This window comes from Chelon labrosus, assembly GCF_963514085.1.
Source record: "Chelon labrosus genome assembly, chromosome: 7".
Taxonomy (NCBI): domain Eukaryota; kingdom Metazoa; phylum Chordata; class Actinopteri; order Mugiliformes; family Mugilidae; genus Chelon; species Chelon labrosus.
In genome coordinates, this window is record NC_140343.1 from 16,678,583 (window position 1) to 16,702,839 (window position 24,257).

At 40.2% G+C, this 24,257-nt stretch overlaps 5 protein-coding genes across 5 annotated transcripts; 1 reads left to right on the top strand and 4 right to left on the bottom strand.

Moving 5' to 3' along the window:
* Window positions 1-144: 144 nt before the first annotated feature.
* Window positions 145-2,799, bottom strand: LOC311491068 (duodenase-1-like). The gene is made up of 5 exons (XM_084548923.1): window positions 1,445-2,799; window positions 1,197-1,365; window positions 978-1,110; window positions 530-784; window positions 145-426 (listed from the first exon to the last, which is right to left on the bottom strand). Exons 1-5 carry the CDS (start codon window positions 1,500-1,502, stop codon window positions 271-273), a joined length of 771 nt encoding a protein of 256 aa, XP_084405049.1. The 5' UTR covers window positions 1,503-2,799; the 3' UTR covers window positions 145-270.
* Window positions 2,800-3,475: 676 nt separating this feature from the next.
* Window positions 3,476-5,870, bottom strand: LOC311491065 (duodenase-1-like). Its single transcript, XM_084548920.1, has 5 exons — window positions 5,811-5,870; window positions 5,563-5,710; window positions 5,344-5,476; window positions 4,942-5,196; window positions 3,476-4,838 (listed from the first exon to the last, which is right to left on the bottom strand). Exons 1-5 carry the CDS (start codon window positions 5,866-5,868, stop codon window positions 4,683-4,685), a joined length of 750 nt encoding a protein of 249 aa, XP_084405046.1. The 5' UTR covers window positions 5,869-5,870; the 3' UTR covers window positions 3,476-4,682.
* A 1,799-nt stretch (window positions 5,871-7,669) lies between these two features.
* On the bottom strand, window positions 7,670-8,939 carry LOC311491067 (duodenase-1-like; the record flags this gene model as incomplete). Its single annotated transcript, XM_084548922.1, has 5 exons — window positions 7,670-7,864; window positions 7,968-8,222; window positions 8,409-8,541; window positions 8,648-8,795; window positions 8,882-8,939. The coding sequence occupies 5 exons, from the start codon at window positions 8,937-8,939 to the stop codon at window positions 7,703-7,705; spliced, it is 756 nt and encodes a 251-aa protein (XP_084405048.1). The 3' UTR covers window positions 7,670-7,702.
* An 8,317-nt stretch (window positions 8,940-17,256) lies between these two features.
* LOC311491157 (duodenase-1-like) lies at window positions 17,257-19,033 on the top strand. The gene is made up of 4 exons (XM_084549015.1): window positions 17,257-17,920; window positions 18,054-18,186; window positions 18,461-18,790; window positions 18,876-19,033. The coding sequence occupies exons 1-4, from the start codon at window positions 17,820-17,822 to the stop codon at window positions 19,029-19,031; spliced, it is 720 nt and encodes a 239-aa protein (XP_084405141.1). The 5' UTR covers window positions 17,257-17,819; the 3' UTR covers window positions 19,032-19,033.
* A 1,164-nt stretch (window positions 19,034-20,197) lies between these two features.
* LOC311491158 (mast cell protease 2-like) lies at window positions 20,198-21,551 on the bottom strand. The gene is made up of 3 exons (XM_084549016.1): window positions 21,080-21,551; window positions 20,801-20,936; window positions 20,198-20,390 (listed from the first exon to the last, which is right to left on the bottom strand). The coding sequence occupies exons 1-3, from the start codon at window positions 21,259-21,261 to the stop codon at window positions 20,202-20,204; spliced, it is 507 nt and encodes a 168-aa protein (XP_084405142.1). The 5' UTR covers window positions 21,262-21,551; the 3' UTR covers window positions 20,198-20,201.
* Window positions 21,552-24,257: the final 2,706 nt, after the last annotated feature.

Consider the following 24,257-nt stretch of genomic DNA (forward strand, 5'->3'; position numbering starts at 1 on the left):
GTTACGCCAGTATGTGCTTTACCATGAACCAGGTACAGCTGCTTTGCTACATTGCACAAACATCAGGACATTTTCTGGGTATGTTTTACAGTAACTTGAAATACAATTTGTATTTTATAATAAAGGAAAGAGAAACAGTTGAAATCTTTGAATTTTTTTTATTTAGCTTTTTTTGTTGCACTGCAAAGCAAACACTGACAGAGCAACGACATCACCTCCTCATTAGGACTACAGTGTGCCTGAAGAAAAGCTTTGTGACATATTTTGCATTTAATTATTGTTTAGAACGATGTTGATCCATTCAAGGTGTTTTGAGATATCCGTGTAGATGTTGGGGACATCTGGGTAGTCACAGTTATAGTTTCTGTTGGCAGACACAACACCAACAGCCTTCCCCTTGCACACCAGAGGTCCACCAGAATCACCCTACGAGGAAGATGACGTTTAAATGGTTTACCCCAGGTAGATTAAGGTGTTTCAACCATTTCTTAGCACGAACCCAGTTTAGAAATAATCTGAACACTCATACCTGACAGAATCCTTTGTCCGTGCCATATCCGCCTGCACAGATAATGTTAGTAGGAAGTTTGGGCCATTGCCTCTTACATTCTTGTGGGTTAATGACGGACACATCCGCCACTCTCAGCTCATCCACAGATGGACCGTTGGTGCTAGTCTTACCCCATCCAGCCACCTGACATGCTTCATTGTCTTTTAGGTTTATTTCACCAGATGGAAGTTGAATCGTTTGCACTCGGGAGTTCAGTTGAGTTTTATTTGCCAACTGGAGACACACATAATCAGAAAGTTAAAAAGAAAGTAATGTCATTATTCATCAGACTGCAGCATGACTGGTGCAGGACATTTAGATTTATTTAGTTAAATTATTGCTACATCTTTGCGCTCGCTGGATTTTGTAATTCATGTAGTTAAACCACAAAGTGATATCACCTGAAACTAAATGAATCTAAACTTACTTTAAGGAGCATGATGTCATCCTGCAGTCCAACATTCTCATAAGATGGTGCCATGAAATGCTTCTTAACTTCTATTTTGTCATTATGGAGCTCCTTCAGATTATGGGTACCCAGAACAACATGTGTAGGGTATCTGAAGGAGGAATCATTGGGAGGTGGTCAGTACTTTTTCTAGTTAAATGAATCAGAGTTTGTTTCAGAAGAAGACTGATTACTCACTCTCCGTAACAGTGTGCAGCCGTGACCACAAAGTCCTCACGGACCAGAAATCCTCCACACACATGACCTTCGTTGTTCTGGAGCGAGGCCATATACAGCAGTGAGTTCTCCGGGGCTTTTTCTCCATGTATGATTTCGCTCCCATGCGCACCAAAAACAAGAACAAGTCCTAATGAGGTTGGATATCAAAATGAGGTTAATAAAATATTAAATGGTGGGAGAGAACCAATTAGATTTGCGATTCTTACCGATTTGTCCGAGACATGTCAGAACTTGGAGAAGCAGAAATGCATGCAGACCGTTCATGATAGCAGTAAAACTCTTGTCTTTTCAGAGGTGGCAAGACCTTTTTATACTGGGAGTTGCTTCGCCAAGTAAGATTATCATCTGTCTCGTGTCACAACTAACCACATCCTTGGCACGTGCATGCAAGATGTATTTGTAGTATCTTGCTCCTTATCTGAATCACATGTATGTAGTGTACCTTAATAGCAAATGGTAAATGACCTAGTGTTTATATAGCGTCAGGTTGTTAATTGGCCAGACACATCTATCCATTCACTCATACAAGCACACACACATTCACACACTGGGGGTCCAGTGTCTTGTTCAAGGACACTTCGGCATGAATCTCTGGTGCGTGGACAACGCGGTCTACCTACTGAGCCACAGCTGCCCCAATGATATGGTTAGAGAAGGGTTTAATCACAGTGCTTCACACAAATCCATTTTTTGATTGTTTACTTCGTATGAAGTTGCGGTGAAAGTTCAGTAAGGAACTGAATTTGTGTAAACACTGGGAGAGCCACGAGCTGAGGCATCAAGGAGCAGACACTCAACCCCTGTTGCGCAATCTCTCACAAACTGAGTTGGGTGCATGCCCATGGCTATCTCTCTGTCTGCCATGTAATGTTTGTACACAATTGTGTCAGATGTCCTGACATTACATGGTCTAGGTAATGTATGTCATGTAAGTTTGAAATATATTTAATCTCGCTGATCTGACATTTAACCGCAATGAAAAAGCACAAGATGAGGCAGCCAGTACTTCTGCCTCATGGTAGAGGGCGCTAGTGAGCCACGGGTTCATGGTGGTTCTGTTGCTGCTCTTCTTCTACACTGAGTCAAGCGCTCAGTAGCAGCAGCAGCAGTCCATTTATTTATTTCTCCGAGTGAAAGCCTCAGGTGGAACATTGTGTATCTGAGCTTAGAAACTGAACTTTAAGTCAAAAACAGGAAGGTCAACAATGGAAGACTTATTGTTGACATTGTACTAAAAATGGATCCTTTAAACCTTTAAAAACAACAGAATACTTTGATTAAGGCCAAGATTGGATTTGAAATTCAGATATTATTTTTTTGTGTAGTCTCGTTCCATTATTGTCAAAAAACTGAAATACATTTGTTTTGTTTTTTTGCACACTGGGTGGTACTCTCATTTGTGTTGGATACGTATGAATTGTGGGACTGAATAGCAAATGCATGCTCTCTGTCTTTCTCTGAACTGCTATAGATTTAACATTGTTCCTTGGCCAAATGTGTACCTTACCGATATGTGCGTAAAGAATGCTGATGTGAGATATGAATCATAAAGAGTTAGTGTGCAAGCAGCCAATTGAATGGTGAATCTAAGCTCTTCCATTGGGTTCTCATATATATATATATATATATATATATATATATGGTTAGTACATTTTCTAAAGCTGATTTCTAACGATATTAAATAGAAATTGCCTTAGAAGAGTAGTATAAGAGTACTCACTTTTTGAAACAGTGCGCAGCAGTGACCACAAAGTCTGAAGTGACTAGAAATCCTGCACATCCACGACTGGAGCTTTTGCTCAGTGTACAATATCGCTCCCATGTGCTTCAAAGGTCAGGAAGAGTCAGTATGAGTTTTATGCCCCATTAAGTAGTTGGAGAGAGGTAATAAGATTTACAGTTCTTACCGAATTGTTCGAAATGTCAGAACATGAAGAAGCAGCAATGCGTGCAGACGGTTCATGATGGCTGCAAAACTCTTGTCCTCTTGAGGTGTCAGGCTGGCAGTTTTATACAGAGGTTTTATACAGAGGTTTGCATCATTGACACTTTTAACCACATCCGTGGTACAATGTCTGTCATGGTTTGTGATTAGTTTTCCTGGGTTTCTATTTCTTGTATTTTGTTATGTTCTTGTTTTTTTTTACAGTCATGGTTTGGTGTTAAGTTTTTCTATTTTCAGTTTCCTGTTTTATTTTGTTAAGTTCTTGGTTTCCTGTCTTGTGTCCCTTCCTGTATCTTGCACCTTTGTGATTGTCTTCTCCATCTTGATTTGTTTCACCTGTTTCTCATCACCCTCCTGTCCTGTGTGTATACACTCCTGATCAAAATTTTAAGACCAGTTGAAAAATTGCAAGAATTTACATTTTGCACTGTTGGATCTTAAAAAGGTTCTAAGTAGTGCTTCAAAATGCAAAAAGAAGAAATGGGAGTGAGACAAGAAAAAAATTTTAGCAAGCAATTTATTGCAAACAACCATTAAACTGAAATAGGCTGTTCATCACCTGATCAAAAGTTTAAGACCACATCTCAAGAAAACCCCAAAAAAACCCTAAAACAGAAATAAAATTTTCAAAAAAGGACTCAGTAATGAGTAGCTGCAGCATTCGTGTTAATCACCTCAAAAATTCGTTTCAGCATGCTTGATGCTAGTGTTTCCAGGAGGCTAGTGGGAATGTTGCTCCAAGTGGTGAAGATGGCTTCACGGAGGGCATCCACTGTCTGGAACTGGTGTCCATTTTTGTAAACTTCCCTTGCCATTCAACCCCAAATGTTCTCAATTGGTTTAGATTAGGGGAACACGCAGGATGGTTCAAAAGAGTGATGTTATTTCTCTGGAAGAAGTCCTTTGTCAGGCGGGCATTGTGAACTGCAGCGTTGTCCTGTTGAAAAACCCAGTCATTACCACATAATTACATTATGTGGTTAAAGAGGGGTTCATCACAGTGCTTCACACTAATGAATTATTATTTTTTCCTATTTTATATGCTGTTCTCTGTTCACTTTTAGTTCATTTTTGTTTTTATGTTATTTTAAAATCTGGTCGTATTGCCACAAAATAACTTATACTGCACAGCAATGAAAGAATTTTAAAATCCATCACTACATCATTCAGTCAGCAGAGACTACATTCTGCATTATTTGCTTCTCTGACCAAAGTTACCTCAGTACGTACTGTATCTGCCAACATGAACCTGTTATAGCTGCTTTGCTACATTACACAAACATCAGTACATTTTCTGGGTATGTTTTACAGTAACTGGAAATACAATTTGTATTTTACAATAAAGGAAAAAGAAATAGTTGAAAGCTTCGAATTTTTTTTAATTTTTTAATTTAGCTTTTTTTGTTGCACTGCAAAGCAAACACTGACAGAGCAAAGACATCACCTAATCATTACGACCACATTGTGCTGAAGCAAAGCTTTGTGACATATTTTTAAATTTAATTGTTCTTTAGAACGATGTTGATCCATTCAAGGTGTTTTGAGATATCCGTGTAGATGTTGGGGAAATTTGGGTAGTCACAGTTATAGTCTCTGTTGGCAGACACAACACCAACAGCCTTCCCCTTGCACACCAGAGGTCCACCAGAATCACCCTGCCAGGAAGAAGACATTTGAATGGTTTACCCCACGTAGATTAAGGTGTTTAAACCATTTCTTAGCACGAACCCAGTTAAGAAATAATCTGAACACTCATACCTGACAGAATCCTTTGTCCGTGCCATATCCGCCTGCGCAGATAACGTTAGTAGGATGTTTGGGCCATTGCCTCTCACATTCTTGTGGGTTAATGACAGACACATCCACCACTCTCAGCTCATCCACAGAGGAACCGTTGGTACTAGTCTTACCCCATCCAGCCACCTGACATGCTTCATTGTCTTTTAGGTTTATTTCACCAGATGGAAGTTGAATCGTTTGCACTCGGGAGTTCAGTTGAGTTTTATTTGCCAACTGGAGACACACATAATCAGAAAGTTAAAAAGAAAGTAATGTCATTATTCATCAGACTGCAGCATGCAGATTGGATGGGTTTTAATGTAATTCATGTAGTTAGACCACAAAGTGACATCACCTGAAACTAAATGAATCTAAACTTACTTTAAGGAGCATGATGTCATCCTGCAGTCCAACATTCTCAAAAGATGGGTAAATGAAATGCTTCACAATTTCTATTTTGTCATTATGGAGCTCCTTGAGATTATGGGTACCCAGAACAACATGTGTAGGGTATCTGAAGGAGGAATCATTGGGAGGTGGTCAGTACTTTTTCTAGTTAAATGAATCAGAGTTTGCTTTAGAAGAAGACTGATTACTCACTCTCCGTAACAGTGTGCAGCCGTGACCACAAAGTCTTCACGGACCAGAAATGCTCCACACACATGACCTCTGTTGTTCTGCAGCGAGGCCATATACAGCAGCGAGTTCTCCGGGGCTTTTTCTCCATGTATGATTTTGCTCCCATGTGCTGCAAAAGCAAGAACAAGTCCAAATGAGGTTGGATATCAAAATGAGGTTAATAAAATATTAAATGGTGGGAGAGAACCAATTAGATTTGCGATTCTTACCGATTTGTCCGAGACATGTCAGAACTTGGAGAAGCAGAAATGCGTGCAGACCGTTCATGATGGCAGCAAAACTCTTGTCTTTTCAGAGATGGCAAGACCTTTTTATACTGGGGGTTGCTTCATTGCCAAGTATGATTATCAACTATCTTGTGTCACATCTAACCACATCCTTTGTAGACTGCATGCAAGATATTTGTAGTGTCTTGTAGTATCTAGTTCCCTTATCTAAATCACATATGTTTATATTTCATGGTTAGGGAGGGGTTTATCACAGTGCTTCACACTAATCCTATTTTTCCATTGCTTGCTTCTTATGAAGTTGCCGTGAAAGTTCAATAAGGAAGATCTGTTCCCCTCTGGTGAATGTGGGCTGTTGTTCTATTTTCTTATCTTCCATTTCCCCATGCTGTCAGAATCAGTCTGTCCTCAACTGGCACGTCACCACTTCCATCCAGTGAAGTATTTGTCCGCCTTCTCCTAGCCAATCATCCCCTGGTCTTTGTACTTTAAAGTCTGTCTTATTCTGTCACTCTATTCACAACCCTTCTCTCCATCTCCACCTCTCCATGGTCATCCTAGAAGTCTTCATCAGAGATCTCCTACAGCCACCTCTTCTCCTTCTCCACCACCACCAGCGTCTAGACTCTGGGGGTCCTATCCCTATCTACCAGCATTGTCTGAGATTCAGTCCTATGATGCTGTCACTCTCTAAATTTAGCCACCATACTATTACCTTGCACGTTCGTGTTCCTGTTTCCTCAATAAATGCTCCTTTTTGATCTTCTCCTTATTGAAATGCCGTTCTCCGTTCACTTTTAGTTTTAGCTTTTGCAGTCATATTCGGTTGCACAAAAAATATCCCATGTTAATGCCACATCACACTATTCCTCTATGCTTGAAATGAGACACATCAATAAGGAACACCTCTTGTGGCTGAAGAGAAGAAGAATTGAGTAAAACTGTTATATGGCTTACATCTCCATTGGAAACTATCCAACTCCAATGAAAACACTGCAGTAGATCTAAAGTCCACTTGGTCAGATTTGATTCATTTCCTGCAGTTTTCATTTCATCACCCCCTTTTGCCTGAATATAACCTGAACATGTTTATATTTTTTTTTATATCATGTTTATATGTATCATATTAACCTTTTCACCTGAATCTACATGTTTAATAACTTGCACCACTAGGAAAAATGTGATTCTTTAGCGATTAGGCCCAACCGTGACGTAATTGTATTTGAGGGGGAGAGAGTGAGGTTGTGTTTCGTATGGAAAACCCATCCTGGGTCTAGACACTAATGGTGGTGGTGATGATGAAGAGAAGGGAATGCTGGAGGTGTGGATATGAAGGTTGGAGGTGGATACAGTAGCAGAGGCATGCAGCAGTTTCAGACTGAAGTGGCAGTGGCAGATGGGAACCTATTTAAGGCTTGAAAGCAGCGTGATTGGCTGAAAGAGACCGTGGCAGAATCTGAATGGCTGAAGTTGTAAACTCCCCTAGTCTTTCTGAGAAATAGAGTGAAGGGGGGAGGGTGCTCTTTGCATGAACACTTTAATCAAAATAGGTATGGGGTAATAAAACGTAGTTAAATCTTTCGATATTAAAGATTAGTTCCCTCACTTACTAACAATCTTCTCTAACCAAAGTCACATCAGTATCTATTTTATCTGCCCACACCAACCAGCTCTAGCAGCTTTGCTATGTTGAACATACATTAAGACAATAACACAAGACAACTATTTTTGAAACCATTCTTTTTATTTATTTATTTATTTAGGCTTTTTGTTACAGAGCAAACCATGCCAGAGTGACTCAACTGAGAGGCACAACATGACCTCCAAATGCAACTACTGTGTGCTTGAAGCTGTTTTGTGTAACATTTTTGCATTTAATCATTCTTTCCCTTCACAACCTCATTGATCCATTCAAGGTGTTTTGAGATATCCGTGTAGACGTTGGGTAAATCTGGGTAGTCGCAGACGTAATTTCTGTTGGCAGACACAACACCAACAGCCTTCCCCTTGCACACCAGAGGTCCACCAGAATCACCCTGTGAGGAAGGAGACGTTTAAATGGTTTACCCCACGTAGATTAAGGTGTTTAAACCATTTCTTAGTACGAACCCAGTTAAGAAATAATGTGTACACTCATACCTGACAGAATCCTTTGTCCGTGCCATATCCGCCTGCACAGATAACGTTAGCAGGAAGATGATGCCATATCTCCTTACATTTTCGTGGCTTAATGACAGACACATCCACCACTCTCAGCTCATTCACAGTGGGACCGTTGGTACTAGTCTTACCCCATCCAGCCACCTGACATGCTTCATTGTCTTTTAGGTTTATTTCCCCAAATGGAAGTTCAATTGTTTGCACTCTGGAGTTCAGTTGAGTTTTATTTGCCAACTGCAGACACACGTAATAAGAAAGTAAAAAACTAAGTAATGTCATTATTCATCAGACTGCAACATGATTAGTGCAGGATATTTTAAATTTATATTGTTAAGTTACAGCTGCTACATTTTTGCTCTTCCTGGACTTTAACATAACTCAATATCCCCTGAGACTATTCATGCATCGATATACACTTACTTTGAGGAGCATGATGTCATCACCCTTTCCAACATTCTGATAAGATGGGTGAATGATCTTCTTTCCAATTTCTATTTCATCATTATGGAGCTCCTTCAGATTATGGGTGCCCAGAACAACATGTGTAGGGTAGCTGAAGGAGGAATCATTGGGAGATGGTCAGTATATTTTCTAAGACTGATTTCTAGCCACATGATCCAGAAATGGCCTTACGCCTTGCCTTAAGACTGAATGCTCACCTTTCAGCACAGTGCGCAGCAGTGACTACAAATTCCTCAGTGACAAGAAACCCTCCACAAACATGACCTCTCTTGTTCTGCAGCGAGGCCATGTACAGCAGTGAGTTCTCCGGGGCTTTTTCTCCATGTATGATTATGCTCCCATGAGCTGCGAAGATAAGTAAAAGTCAAAATTAGCTTAGCACCCCATTAAATGTTTGAAGAAAAAAACCCCCACAGATTTGGAATTCTTACCATTTTGCTGAAGACATGTCACAACGTGGAGAAGCAGGAATGCGTGGAGACTGTTCATGATGCTAGCCCTTGTCTTCTTAGGGGCAAACTTCCATCTTTATACATATTTTTTCATAGGAAGTATGATTATCATCTGTCATATTTGACATCTAACCACATCCTTTGTAGAATGTTGCAAAAAATGCTGTTTTTGCAATATTTATTTGTATATCTATGGTCACATATGAACATTACGGCGTCAGCATGCGTTTATCACAGTTTTCAATATTTTCCCTTTCCAATTTTTATACCTTTTACATTTTTTTGGTTATTTTTATAGTTGTGACTCATTTCATTCAGTAGTCACCAATTAAGGTACTTTGGTTGGATTACTCTAACAGCTAAAAACACAGATGGAATATAAAGTTTCTTAACTCTGAGCACTCTGATAATCATTTAGTTCATCTCTGGACTTCATGAATTACTTTGTGTAACTTTAAATCCGTTGATCTGTGTTCACTATGGACTAATCTGGCTCCCAAACTCTCTGTGTGGGCCTGTAGGCTCTGTGTTCACCGTGAGACAGTTAGTTTATTGTCATTCAAGATGCCACAAGCCTGGTTTGCAGATCTCCCCTCCATCTCACTGACTGATTCTTAGTTATTTTGACATTTCTTGGATATTTCCCAGATTCTGTTGCATTCTCACTGACCCCCAGACACAGTGAATTCATGGTAGCTTAGTTACATTTATAACACTAGTTTTGGAATAGTAGCTTAGCTGAGGCATCTCATGTAAACACTTAAAGCTGAATTAATTCAATTCAATTCAATTTTATTTATATAGCGTCGATAACAATACAAATCGTCTCAAGACGCTTTACAAAAACCCGGCCTGAAACCCCCAGAGCAAGCCTGAAGGCAACGGTGGCAAGGAAAAACTCCCTTTTAACAGGAAGAAACCTTGAGCAGAACCCAGCTCATATGGAGGGACCCATCTGCCTAAGGCCAGCCGGGTACAGACAGAAGAAAGAGAGAAGAGAAGAGCAAAGAGAGAGGAGAAGAGAACATTAGCCTGCCTACAGTTGTATTCTGTGCAAGCCACTGGGCAACCCACCTCCACCACAGCTCCTCCTCTTAAGCTGTGTCTGTCTATCAGTGTCATTTCTGTGTTATTGACGTTCGCTCTGTTCTGTGTCTGAGGGGGTCTTTGCTGCAGCTCTGTCTGCCTTAGGCAGGCCCCGCAACCAGACATAATTAATTGCAAATGCAAGTAAAGTTTCTTTGACTGAAGTGGTCCTGACAGAACTACTGCTAACTACTGTTGATGGATTCATGCCAATTGTATGTTAATTTAACAGTCTGTGATGATTTGTGACAGCTGATGTACTAGCGCAGCTTGGTAGATCACACAGTCAGATATTGCTATCATCATTTCCGCTGAGTGAACAGCTTGGTGCCGCAATTACTCTGATGAAATCTACACACTGCACGAATAAGTTGAGACACAGTGCATCATTGCACTACTGTTGCACAAGCACTGAAATGTTTACATGCCATATTAACTTTCCTAGGTCTCTTGACTTTTCAGTCCTCTATAGTGTTGTGATTCAGTTCAATTCAATTTTATTTACATTGCGTCAATAACAATACAAATCGTCTCAAGATGCTTTACAAAACCCGGCCTTAAACCCCCAGAGCAAGGCTGAAGGCGACGGTAGCAAGGAAAAACTCCCTTTTAACAGGAAGAAACCTTGAGCAGAACCCAGCTCATATGGAGGGACCCATCTGCCTAAGGCCAGCTGTGTACAGACAGAAAAAAGAGAAGAGAACAGCAGAAACGAGATAAACATACATCTGTCATAGATACCCATATCTGACTAAAGCGTACATGTGGAATCTTATGATACAAACTGATGATGTTACATGATACAGTTTGAAAATGTATGAGGAATCATAGACAGGTTGAAAAATTGTGATGTGGTCCCACAAAAGACTCCAGCGCCAGAGAAACCAGTAAAACCAGCGGAACAGTTGTCCCTGAAGTGAGATTATTAAGCAAGAGCTAGAATGTGTCTTTTAAGAAAGACTGTGCTACAGCCAAGAATTTCCCAGTCAGCCAAGATAGTTAGACAGCATGCACAAAAGCAGGACCTCACCTAAGTGGAATGAAGCCCCTACTAAAAAACTGAAACAAAATGTTTATGAAGTAATCACTGTTTCAAAATAACCTCCTAAAACTTCCGTTTTTTTAACTGTATAACGTAATTCTCTAAAACACGCTGAAGGGAGAAGCATGAGAAACACTGCACATGATTAGAGATACACAAGCACATGTTGTGCCCGATATTAATTGACCGGAGAATCTAGATGCAAAATCAAGATTCTTTGGTCTCGGAGAGATATTTTTCTAAGAATTCTGCTGCAATTTAGATTAACCTCAAACACCACAAATACAGATTACTAACACTACAAGCAGGAGGAGTGTAATATGAAAACCGAGAATACATTTTCCTGTGTAGCCTTCTTGGACATAACACATTAGAATAGAATATAGTATATATATGTTTAATGAAGCTTAGATGAAAAGTTTAGAAAGTTTAGTCAAGGGGGTCGGTCCCCTCACGATCTGTTCCGCACTGAAGAAAGTGGGCTATTGCTGTTTCCTTATCTCTTACACTTTCCCACACTGTTAAAATAAGTCTGTCCTCAGGTTCTACTATTGTCCAGTGAACTATTGCAGATGGTGCAGGCCCTACAGAGATGCTGAAGTAGAAGCTGGTCAGCAGGTGACAAGGGACGTGATGTTGCTTATACATCATAAGGAAGTAAAGGCTCTGTTGGGCCTTCTTCCATCTGACAGGTGTAGGAGTAGCTCTGTTTTGGACTGTTGCAGACCCTCCAGTGGATAGTGAGGACAACTGAGAAGACCAAACTAGTCCTTCTTCTTTACATCCTTCCTTTAAACCACATGCTGCATCCAGAAAGTGAACAACACTGTTGGAGACCCCACGCACCCTTTACACTCATTCTTCACCCTCCTACTGTATGGAGTAGTTTCTTACTGACTCCTCAGCTTCTAGAGACTGGACTGACACATGCTCAATTACTGCTATAACTTGCTGCCATATGGTCATTATGTTGACATATGTCTTAGTCATTATGGCTCATCTAGTCATTGTGTTTACAAAATGTTAATCTGCTGCTAAATGGGCCTAGGTATACACTGTTCGTTCACAACATTGAAACCACTTACACAGGAGAAGTACCGTAATTTCCGGACTATAAGCTGCTACTTTTGTCACTTGCTTTGGACCCTGCGGCTTATACAACGGATATATGGATTTTTACAGCTAAGGGTCACCAGGGGTGCACTATCATGGAAGCGCAAGAGCGAGACAGACAGTTCGCGCCAGGTAACGAGAGCAAAACAAACCAAGTGAGCCCAAATGCAGTACGAGAGCTGCTTTTAAGTTAAAGGCGATCGATCTGGCTGACTTTTCTGGTATAATAGGCTGGTTATTTTGATACAGTAAACGGCCGTGTTACTGCACCTTTACTGCTGTGTTGGCTGTTTTCGAAAAAGATGCTGGTTATTTTGTTGAGCAGCCGGGTTACTGCACTTTTGCTGCCGTGTTACAGGCAAGCACTTTTAAAAATGAATTAAATTTAGCCATTAAACGTTATTGCCTCGTCAAGCGTTGTAAGCTTTGTTTTTTGTTATACTGCACTACTACGGTACTATGACTGCAGGAAGTGCGCTAGGAGCGCACCATTGTATTATTTGTGCACTGCACGAATGCTGTTTGTAATGTCAAAGATGTGAAAGTTTGATCGATTGATTGATTGATTGTTTGATTGATTGATTGATTGGTTGATTGATTGAAAGATTTATTGTGTTTCTCAAATGTAAATAAATGGGACGCTTTGCGTTTCCAAACAGTCATTTCTGTCCCGACAATCCCCTCCGTGGTAGAAGATACCCTTACGGGTTACCAGCGGCTTATAGTCGGGTGCGGCTTATATATGGAACAATCTGTATTTTCCCAAAAATTTAGCTGGTGCGGCTTATATTCAGGTGCGCCTTATAGTCCGGAAATTACGGTAATTAACATTGACCATCTTGTGACAATACAATGTTCTGCTGGGAAACTTTTGGACCTGGCATTTGTGTGAAGGATGTTACTTAGACATGTCTCACCCGCCTAGACCAGACCAGGAACCCCCACCCCATAGCAATGACACTCCTTGATTGCAGCAGTCACATAAACGGTTTAGGAACAACTCAAAAAAACAACAGCACAAGGTGTTGACCTGGCCTCCAAATTCACTAGATCCTAAACTGATCAAGTATCTGTGGGATGATCCACAGAGGTCCCCACTAACAACATCACAGGACACCCTCAGAAGGCCTATGTCCATTCTCTGATGAGTCACAACTGGTTTGAAGGCATAAGGGAGACCTACACAATATTAGGATATCATAGTGTTATGCCTTATCAATGTATTGTCACTTGCGAACATGTGCCAGCTGTCAGTCAATGACTGCAAATGTACCCACATTCAAATCAGAATCTTGAAGCTGTGGTTTCTGTTACTCATTTTGTCTTCATTTCAAAGGTTTCACTGCAACATTGAAATAAGATCCCACAAACAGATCAAGATAACAGCTAAAATGGTGATTCATCCAAAAAAAGAGGTTTAGTTTTTAACTTTAAAAGATTTAGAACAGGTTCAAACAGAAAAATGACGTCACAGAATGTGTGGCATCGATGTTTTCCAGGCAGCAGAGCTGCAGACATTTCATTTTCTGTAACAATGGCCATGCAGTGTGCTGACTCATCTATGCACTGGCCACATGCACTCATCACTACAAGACAAGTAAAGGTTGCACTGATGCAGAAATGATGCACAGAAATGATGGGAAAAGAAGTCATAGACGAAAGATGACGCAGACGAAAACCACAGGCTGCATGTAAGGGGTCGATTTGACTCCACAAAGACAACCAGCTGAGTTGTTGCAGCGCAGAAGCATGCTCTTATGGTATCTTAAATTTAGATTAGATTCAACTTTTAAATCATTACACATGTTCAAGTATAATGCAACAAGATGCAGTTAGCATCCAACCAGAAGTGTAGAAGCACCAAGTGTACCACTATATAACTCTGACTTTGAGAAAAAAAAGACCAGTTCCAGTTGGATTCAGTTCCTTGGGTTCAGTTCGTCTTGTTTGTCTGAGATAAAATAAAATGTTGTGCAGGATATCTCAAGTAGATCCACACAGAATATGTGTTTCTTTTATAACATGCATCCTACTAAGGCTCACTTGATGTTGCTAAGCAGAAGGAGACGGTATCTGAAATGTGTGTTAGAAAGAAAAATGTACCTTGTGTACTTGTGACTTTACACTTTCACTTTCTAATCTGAGTTTTATACATACACTTATACATTTAGACCTCTCTAAAGCAGCAGGTGGCAGTAGCGTGTATTTGACACAAGAAGGAAAACCCTAGGAGCTGACTACAGAGGAAGCCAAGCATACACCGATCAGGCATAACATTATGGCCTAGTATTGTGTTAGTCTCCCTTGTGCCTCCAAAACAGTTGAAACTCATCAGAGAATGGACATGGGTCTTCTGAGGGTGTCTTGTGGTGTCTGGCAACAGAATGTTGTTAGTGGGGGCCTTTGGGTCTATGGATTGAGGGGAGGTGCCGCTGTGGCTCATCCCACTTGATCAGTTTGGGATCTAGTGAATTTGGAGGCCTGGTCAACACCTTGTCCTCTTTTTCGTGTTTCTTGAGTTGCTCCTAAACCGTTTTTGTGTGTGCGTCTGTGTCAGACTGCATCCTGCTGGGGAAGGCTGCTGCCATCAAGGAGTGTCATTGCTATAGGGTGGGAGTGCCTGGTCTGGTCTAGGTGGGTGGTACACGTCTAAGTAACAACCACATGAATGCCAGGTCCAAAAGTTTTGGACCCCTCACAGGACAAGCAGTTACAGAAAATGAAGATGATCGGTGTATAGTACTGCTCTCTCCTAGAGTCCTTGGATTCAAGTGTTCCTGTCACCACGGGGACCATTGTTGCCATCAACTTCCACATCCTTTCTAGCTCTTCTTTCAGCCCCATATATTGCTTGAGCTTCTCATGGTCCTTCTTCCACAGAACCTCTTCTGTGGTTTATCCACTACTATGATGTCTGGTTGGTTCGCCATCACTACCTTGCCCAGTCTGTATGTGGAAGTCCCAGAGGATCATGGCTCGGTCATGGGGACCTCCAGTCTATATTCTACGCAGATGCTTCTGTACATTATGACAACAACTTGGTTATGGTGTTTATTGTAACCCCTGGCTGCTAGCATCTTACACTCTGCTGCTGTGTGCTGGATTGTCATTGGGGCAACTTTTAACAGCCTGTAAAAGGGTTACACCCGGTGGTCAGTAGATTTTCTCAGTATATAGTTCATGATACACACGTATCATGAGTTAAAATTTGGTGAAACCTGCCACTGAAAACAGGACAGCTCTAATAAAACACACACGCACACATCCTACTCATCCAAGACTACATGTCAGAACATGCAGCAGAATTTTACGCAATTTACAAACCACAAGTTATATCTGCCTGACTTCCATCTCTTATTTTGTTGTGTATGACCACTTCCGACATAGGAAACTATGATAAGTCAGTTGATATGCTATCTTTTCCTGTGGTTTATCTTCTGCAGCATCCTGGAGCACATAGATAATGTTTTTGTGGTGAATTTTAATATGGTTTGCCACATGAAGCATTGGGTTTCATCCAACAATTTTGTTTTACATTTTGTTATAATTAGACTTTCAACAGTAATAGAAATTTTCTTTTTTTTAAGCCAACATTTTTATTAGACATTTTATATTAATTTCACTTGCACATTTAACCTTTGGACTAAATCATAAGAAGGAGAGAGAAGAGGACAGACAGTCTTGCGAGGGCCAGAGGGGCCAGCCACCACTGTCGGGAGTACACTGTGAATGATGAACCAAAACCCAAACTTTAAATGGAAACAAAGTGCAACCACAAACCATGCCACTATCAAAATTACATCCACTAACAACATCCTGTTGCCAGACACCACAGGACACCCTCAGAAGGCCCATGTCCATTCTCTGACGAGTCACAACTGTTTTGGAGGCACAAGGGAGACCTATACTATATTAGAATCGTGGTAATAATGTTATGGCCGATTGGTGTATGCTTGGCACCCTGTGTAGTCAGGCGGCTTTCCTTTTTATGTGTCAAATAGACGCTACTGCCACCTGCTGCTTTAGAGAGGTCTAAATGTTTGTGCCAAATGGGCATTATACTGTAGTCTTTGTGCTGCATTCAAGCGCAACAGACACAGGCAGCATGAGGCAACCTCACAGGCGGCCTTTTTTGCTGGTAGTTCTTGTTGTTCTTGTATTTCCTGGCCTTCCATCAAACAACAGTCAGTGCTCTGTCTGTAGACAAATAGATCACTAGAGTGTTGAGTGCAGCAACTACAAACACGTGTATGCTTTGTCCCAAAACACTGCATCTGACATAAGGGGGACATATGTGCACGAATGCTGTGCCTGTATCTTATTGTGTTAATTCAAGATGGAGAGCGCAGATGCAAAACTAAGATTCTGTGTCATGGAAACACTTGACACAGCTCTGCAGAACCACAGAAACCACAGTTTCCAGATTAAGGTTACTAACACTACAGCTGTTTCAAGCAGGAACAAACACACAGAAAGGATGAGATGGTCATATTTTGTGGTTCTTCATAAAATGTATGGACGAATGTTTTATGCAATAGTTGCCAGATACAATTATCTGTGTATGAGTTACAAGGACCATGAATTATTGTGTTATTTTGTGTGCTCATTACAAAATCCCATGTGCCTGTGTCTCAGCATCTTGAACCACTTTTGTAATTGACGCTGAAATATTTGACATTTTGAAATTTCTTTTGATATTTTGAGACCTCACATGCACACATGTTTGTATGGCTATCTTTGTGAGGACATTCACTGATATAATGCATTCCCTAGCCCCAACCTAACCCTAATCCTAACCATCACAACTAAATGCCTAACCCTAATGTTGGCAATCCTGCAGAATATTAGAACAGGGTAACTTAGAATTACACATATTATTTGTCTATTTCTATTTCCTTGCACTAACCTTTAGCATCAATAGTCTCCCAACATTATATTTTCACTTGCTAACATCTTCCACTGAGTCATCATGCTCCTCTAGACTGCCACCTGTCAGTCAGTGACTGCAAATGTGCCCACATTCAAATCGGAATCTCGAGGCTGTGGTTTCTGTTACTCATTTTGTCTTCATTTCAAAGGTTTCGCTGCAACATTGAAATTAAATCCCACAAATAGGTGAAAGGTGACAGCTAAAGTGCTGATTCATGATAAAAGGGAAACGAAAGAGGGGCATAGGGTGCGAAAGGCAAATAATAATCTAACAGGCTTCATTTAACCCATCACATTCTGATCACATAATGTGTGGCGATGTTTTCCAGGCAGCAGAGCCACCTACTCGTTTTCTGTAACTTTGGCCATGCAGTGTGACAGCTCATTTATTTTCTGACCACATGCACTCACCACTATAAGACAAGACAAGTAAAGGTTGCACTGATGCAGAAATGATGCACTGACGAGAAAATAAGTTGTGAAGCAGACGTAAACCACAGGCTGCATATAAGGGGTCGACTTGACTCTACAAAGACAATCAGCTGAGTTGTTGCAGTGAAGATGCCCGCTCTGCACAACCTTATGCTTTTTTATATTCTGACATGTCTTGGACAAAATGGTAAGCTTACATAACTTAATTATTATTCTCTTTTACAACAAGGAGACATTCACTGAACCTGATTTCATCTTGTGTTTACAGTGCATGGGAGTGAAATCATTAATGGAAAAAAGGTCCCTGAAGAATTAATGCCGTATATGGTGTCGGTGCAGAACAATAAAGGCCATGTGTGTGGAGGATTTCTCATCAGTAAAGACTTTGTGCTCACTGCTGCACACTGTGTCAACAGGTTAGTTTATTAGCTGGATAATGTTGAAGTAATTTCATTCCTTTTTTTTTATTTTGCCTGTGCAACTTTTATTTTTATTTATTTTTTAAAAAAAAATCATCAACAGACACATGTTTAATTAACACTCTTTCAGCAACCCCACAAGTGTTGTTCTGGGCACCCACAATCTCAAGAAGGTTAATGACAAAATGAGGTATAGTGTAACCCCTTGCAAGCATCCAGAGTTTGAGAAAGCTGAAAGTGGTGATGACATCATGCTCCTCAAAGTAAGTATATACAACTGGCCAGTTCATTAGGTACATTAGTGATAATGAATGCATTCTGATATAACGGTCCTGCACTAAATATTAGCTCCTTGAAAGCATTAGTTCCTTGCTCAGCATTTGTTTCAAATAACTAAATAACAGTGATGCCACTGTTTACATTTTAGAGGCTGTGGTGTGTAGTACTATTAAACATACATCTATTGGGTGTATGTTTTATATAAACCGGTTATTTCTTTGTATGGCACAGAGCTCTTTATTAGCAGTCTAATGGAAGATAAGAACTATGCCCTTACTGATATCTGCTTCTTCTGAGTTTTCACTTCCTGATTTTGTGCAGCTGTCTCAACAAGCTCTCCTGGGCAAACGAATAGAACCCATTAAGTTGCCAAAGCCTGAGAGGAAACCAAAGGACAATGCAAAGTGCCGTGTAGCTGGATGGGGCTTCACGAAAATTGGTGGTAAAAGTGTTGATGTGCTGCATGTGGCAGATGTGGACATTGTTAACCTGAAGCAGTGTAAGCAACAATGGAGACATGTTGAATTTAATCTTCCAAACAATGTTACCTGTGCAGGTGGATATAAAACCAACAAAGGATTTTGTAAGGTATGTTTGATCTTTTACAAAATGCATCATCTGGTTTCCAGTCTTAAATGTAGGATAAATAAACCAAGCTTCTTCCTCCTCACAGGGTGATTCTGGTGGTCCTCTTGTGTGTGATGGGATAGCAGTTGGTGTGGTATCTTTCAGCTACAACTGTGACTACCCCAACTTACCCAATGTCTATACAGATGTATCAAAGTACCTGCCCTGGATCAAAAAGATCCTCAAGACCAAGCGTTGTTAAATATAGGATAGCATGGCATAATCATTTCTTTTATTGCAGACGTATTTCAGTGTTTGCTAAAATAAAAAACTTCAAAAACGATGTTTTGTTTCCTGTTATTTCATTTTCAAATGACAGACTAGTTCCTTTTGCAACATGATATTCAGTCAGTAACAATCACAGACATATAATATTGACGCTCATGCTTAAACCTGGAAACAGTGGCTTCTGTGGTTCGTCTTCTTTGTTAGAGTTCAGAAAAACAATGTCTGTGGGTCGTCTCATGTAGATCCACACCAAAGAATAGTTGTTTCTATGCTCTTCATCTATTAAACTTTACCATACTAAGGTTCACTTGATGTGGCTGATCAGAGGGGATATGAAAAGAGTTTTAACTTTCACTTTCTCAAATAATGCTTTTGCAGTGTGCAAGCAACTTGTCTTCCGTAGAGTGAGGTTAAATGTGTCAAAATGCACCAAGACCGGTGGTGAAGGGTGATGAAGTCTTGCACTTTTCTCCACAATTCTCTACTTATCACATCAGATCTAGAATCAACAGATGATATCTTGTTAGTATAGTCACAGATGCACACAACATTATATATATAATGTTTTATATATATATATACAGCTAAATTATCCACCAAGGTCACTTACCCGTGACCTTTAGAAAAAAAAGGGAGACCTGCAATCTATAAGGTACAATGTTTACCATGTTCATCATTTGAACTAGTCACATTGAAGGAGAGCTAACAGTCAAGCTGTATCATACATCTGTGCCGTTCAACCAAAAGACTTAAGTATGAGTACAATCGTCAAAAAATTGCTGCTTCTATGCAAACATATGACGTGAACATCAAGATACTGAGATACTACAACTGAGATCATGGTGTTTTTATTTTTTATTTTAGGATATGTCTTATTTTACTACAAACACCAACTTTAGTGTTTGGTGGTGGTGACTTGGATTTTATATGAGAAAGAGAGAGAGAGAGAGCACATTTTGGTTTCATGTTGGAAAGACAACCAAGTTTTTAACTCCAACTCTAAACTGTCTATTTTCAGATTAAAATAAAACAGCAGGAAATAACAAGTGTTTGAAACCAAAGCTTTATTTCACAATTTATATTGAGAGCAAGCACAGAAATATGTCTGCAATAAAAGAAATTAGCATGCTATGCTATCATATGTTTAACAACGCTTGGTCTTGAGAATCCTGTAGATCCACGGCAGGTACTTTGATACATCTGTATAGACGTTGGGTACGTTGGGGTAGTCACAGTTGTGTCTGTAGTTGAAAGATGCAACACCAAATGCTCTCCTAGCGTACACAAGAGGACCACCAGAATCACCCTGTAAGGAGGAAGAAGTTTGGTTACTCTTTATTTAGGACTGGAACCCAGAAGATTTTGTGAAAGGACAAACATACCCGACAAAATCCGTTGTTGGTTTGAAATCCACCTGCGCAGATAACATTGTTTGGAAGCCAAAGACCATGCCCTTGCCACGCATTCATACATTTAGTTATGCTAACAACAGGCACATTGACCTCATGCAACTTATCAACAACTGTACCACCAGGTTGCGTCAAGCCCCATCCAGCTACTTTGCACGTTGTGTTCTCTTTTAGATCCATCACAGCTTTTGGCAGTTGAATTGCTTTTATTCGACCATTCAGTCGAACTTTTCCATGCACACGCAAATGCAAAATAATAAGGGAAGTGAAAATTAAAACTAGAAGATCCCAACTGTGGCACATGTGTTCTTGACAAATAAAGTAACTGACTTACTTTAAGGAGCATGATGTCATCACCATTTCCAGCGTTCCTATAATTTGGATGCTTGCATCGGGTCACACTACGCCTCACTGTGTTCTTATTAACAGTCTTGAGATTGTGGGTGCCCAGAACAACACTTGTAGGGTTACTGAAAAAGTAATCATTACACAGCAGTTAGTATTTCCTTATGTGTGGTGGCAAAATATAAATAGATGATTTAATAAAAATAAATTAAAACAAAAAATAAATAAATAAATAAAAGTTAAAATATTATCCATGTAATGAACTAACCTGTTATCACAGTGCGCAGCAGTGACAACAAAGTCTTCACTGATGAGAAATCCTCCACATACATGGCGTCCACCGCTCTGCACTGACACCATATACGGCCTTGAGCCCTCTGGTGAGATTTGGCCATTTATGATGTCACTCCCAAGCGCTGCAAAAATAAGAGGAAAACATAATGAGTTCATGTGTTATTTTCCGATAGATGATAATAATTATATTTAGTAGTCTCACCATTTTTTCCGATATATGTCAGAAAATAAAAAAGTATGAGCAGCTGAAGAGCAGCCATCATGACTGCAGCGACTCAACTTGTAGCCTCTGTGGAGTCAAGTCTATCTCTTATATACATACAGCCAGCGGCTTTTATCTTCATCGCTGTGTTTTTGTTTTTTTTTACGTCTCTGTATCATCTCTGCGTCAGTGCAACTTTTTCGTGTCTTATCGGGCTGAGTGAATGTGATCAGATGAGCAAATAAAATGCTTTTCTGCTGCTTTTGTCACAGTTTATGACACGGAGACCTTAAAGTTATTAAAATGGCAAAGGAATTGGGGAGAACGAATGTGAGGCATGATGTGTGTGTGTGTGTGTGTGTGTGTGTGTGTGTGTGTCTTTTCTCTTAGGCCCAAGGGCGGACTGGCGTAAGGGGACACCGGGGACACCATTTTCATTTTGAAATGACAGACTAGTTCTTTTTACATGATATTCAGTCAGTAACAATCGCAGACGTATAATAATGCTCTAACGTCAATGAAAAGGAATAGTAATAATGCTTTCAGAACTGACTGTAAGAAAACTGATGTTCATGCTTAAACCTGGAAACAGTGGCTTCTGTGGTTCGGCTTCTTTCAAAAAAAAAAAAAAAAAAACATGTCTGTGGGCCGTCTCATGTAGGTCCACACCAAAGAATAGTTCTTTCTGTGCTCTTCATCTATTAAACTTTACCATACTAAGGTTCACTTGATGTGGCTGAACAGAAGGAGAGGAGGGGATCTGAAAGGAGTTTTAACTTTCACTTTCTCAAAGAATGCCTTTTGCAGTGTGCAAGGAACTTGTCTTCCGTAGAGTGAGGTTAAATGCATCAAAATGCACCAAGACCGGTGGTGAAGGGTGATGAAGTCTTGCAAAAAAAAATCTCCACTCATCACATCAGATCTAGAAGCAACAACTAGTCAACTAGGGAAGGAAAACAATATCTTGTTAGTATATTCATAGATGCACACAACATTATATATTTTTATATATATATCACAGTTAATCTAGAATGTAAAACCACCCAATCCTACTTTGATTTTTATTTACCTTATTTACTTATGTACCAAGGTCACTTACCTGTGACCTTTAGAAAAAAAGACAGACCTGCAATCTATGAGGTACAATGTTTACCATGTTCATCATTTGAACTAGCATGTCAGAATACTTATATTGATTAATCAGCACTAAACACAAAGAGATTGCTGAATGTCATATCTAATAGTAAAAATTGATTTCAGGCAACACTACAACTTTCAACCACATGGTGACAGTAGAGGCAAAGCTAGAGACAGTCATTGGGTCACAATGTCAGAAACCATATAAATGTTTGCACTTGGTTTCATCACAAACCATTTAGCAGTAGTTGAATAAACCAACTGACAAACATTGCCATTCCCTGAAGAAGAGCATGGATAAAAAGAAAGAAAACCACAGCTTCAGAAAAGTGAAGGGTGACCTTGAGGGCATCTTGCAGTAACTCCTGATGCTCATCAACATTTTGAAACTTGCTTCAAAAAGGCAATTCAGTTGCCCGTTAGCTAGTAGATAAGTTTGTTTTTGTATTTTTCTTTCTGATGGGTTAAGAACTCAAATTTTTAATTACTGCATTAATACATTTCTAAGACTAAAGCTTGGTTTATACTCTCAGTGCGTCTATGCAGAGCAGGCTGTGGTGGTGTATGCATACTTGTTTGCCGGTGTGTCTGTGTTGCTCTGGAATTATGCCAACAAAATGCTGGTCAGCTACATTTCTCTGTGAACTTCACACAATGGTGACTGGAACTGAGCAGGTGATGTAGGAGTTTAAGCTAATAAATGTTGAACAACACTTACTTTTACTGAAATTACTGCAAAGCAGAAAAGAGAGTCTTCAGTAGAAGCAGAAGTAGGGAGAATTTTCTGCATAGGGAATGGCATAGGGTACTTCACTGGGAACGGCATAGGGAATGTTATAGGGTATGATATAGGGAATGGGATGGGGAATGGCATAGGCCTGTATTTGGGATTAATACCCACGTTTGTGTCAACCACAGCCCAAGCCATTAGGTTTCTGCTCTAATCATTCAATGAGTATAGTTGCCTTCCACATAGTTCTGGAACTGCATAGAGAGTGTAGGTCAACTACAGTCAACACAAATAATTACAGCAGTGTTTACATTACTCCATTATCTGTGTGCTGGAACCAATTCTCTTCAAATCCTCATGGGAAGTCAGTTCGACGGGTAATGTCGCATCATCTACTGCCACAGAAAAAACCTGCTTGTTTGTCTCCTGGAATTAAAAAAAAACAGTAAAGATTAACTCTTACTTTGTGACATGTGATGAAAAAAAGGCCTGATCCAGATGAACTTCTTTTCATTTGCCTACATACAGTAGAGTGTCAAGTCAGCAGCAGCTAAAGTTGCAAACCAAAACAGACTCACCAAGCATATGCCTTTATAACATTTTTCCCAGGCGTATTCCTTTATCAACGACTCTAATGTTTCACTGATCTCTGCACAACACACATTTTTAAACACTTACCACCAGAGATAAGCCAGCTCTTCAAACTCAAACAGCCATGTGCCCTCTGATATGAGTTCACTCCTGGACTCGAATGGATTCGAATCCATCAGCCGACTGGGGCTTTTCTGCGTGGGTTCTCTCCGGGTACTCCGGGTTCCTCCCACCGTACATGCTGGCCGCAACAAAACAGGAGTTGCACACTCCAAAGTCAAGCATAACAAAGCAACATTTATTAAAGTAAATACTCAAATTAGGTGGGATGTGGAAATCAGTATCAGTGATGTAGGTGAATGTATGGCTGTGTTGGTCAATGTGTGGTGCATGTTATTCGTGCAAAATAAGATCAAGCAAACAAAAGACCAGCACGCCAGTTTGGTGCCAAGTGGAGAGTGTAAAGCCGAGAGAGATCTGGCATCTGGGAAA

Coding starts and splice junctions, on each gene's coding strand:
- LOC311491068 (XM_084548923.1), bottom strand. CDS start 1,502: ATGAACGGTCTGCATGCATTTCTGCTTCTCCAAGTTCTGACATGTCTC. Junction 1,366..1,444: donor GACATGTCTCGGACAAATCG/GTAAGAATCGCA, acceptor CAACCTCATTAG/GACTTGTTCTTGTTTTTGGT. Junction 427..529: donor CGGACAAAGGATTCTGTCAG/GTATGAGTGTTC, acceptor TCTTCCTCGTAG/GGTGATTCTGGTGGACCTCT.
- LOC311491065 (XM_084548920.1), bottom strand. CDS start 5,868: ATGAACGGTCTGCACGCATTTCTGCTTCTCCAAGTTCTGACATGTCTC. Junction 5,197..5,343: donor ATGACATCATGCTCCTTAAA/GTAAGTTTAGAT, acceptor GTGTGTCTCCAG/TTGGCAAATAAAACTCAACT. Junction 4,839..4,941: donor CGGACAAAGGATTCTGTCAG/GTATGAGTGTTC, acceptor TCTTCCTGGCAG/GGTGATTCTGGTGGACCTCT.
- LOC311491157 (XM_084549015.1), top strand. CDS start 17,820: ATGCCGTATATGGTGTCGGTGCAGAACAATAAAGGCCATGTGTGTGGA. Junction 18,187..18,460: donor ATGACATCATGCTCCTCAAA/GTAAGTATATAC, acceptor GTCTAATGGAAG/ATAAGAACTATGCCCTTACT. Junction 18,791..18,875: donor CCAACAAAGGATTTTGTAAG/GTATGTTTGATC, acceptor TCCTCCTCACAG/GGTGATTCTGGTGGTCCTCT.
- LOC311491158 (XM_084549016.1), bottom strand. CDS start 21,261: ATGAACTCATTATGTTTTCCTCTTATTTTTGCAGCGCTTGGGAGTGAC. Junction 20,937..21,079: donor GCTGCGCACTGTGATAACAG/GTTAGTTCATTA, acceptor TTACTTTTTCAG/TAACCCTACAAGTGTTGTTC. Junction 20,391..20,800: donor ATGACATCATGCTCCTTAAA/GTAAGTCAGTTA, acceptor TCCTAAATAAAG/AGTAACCAAACTTCTTCCTC.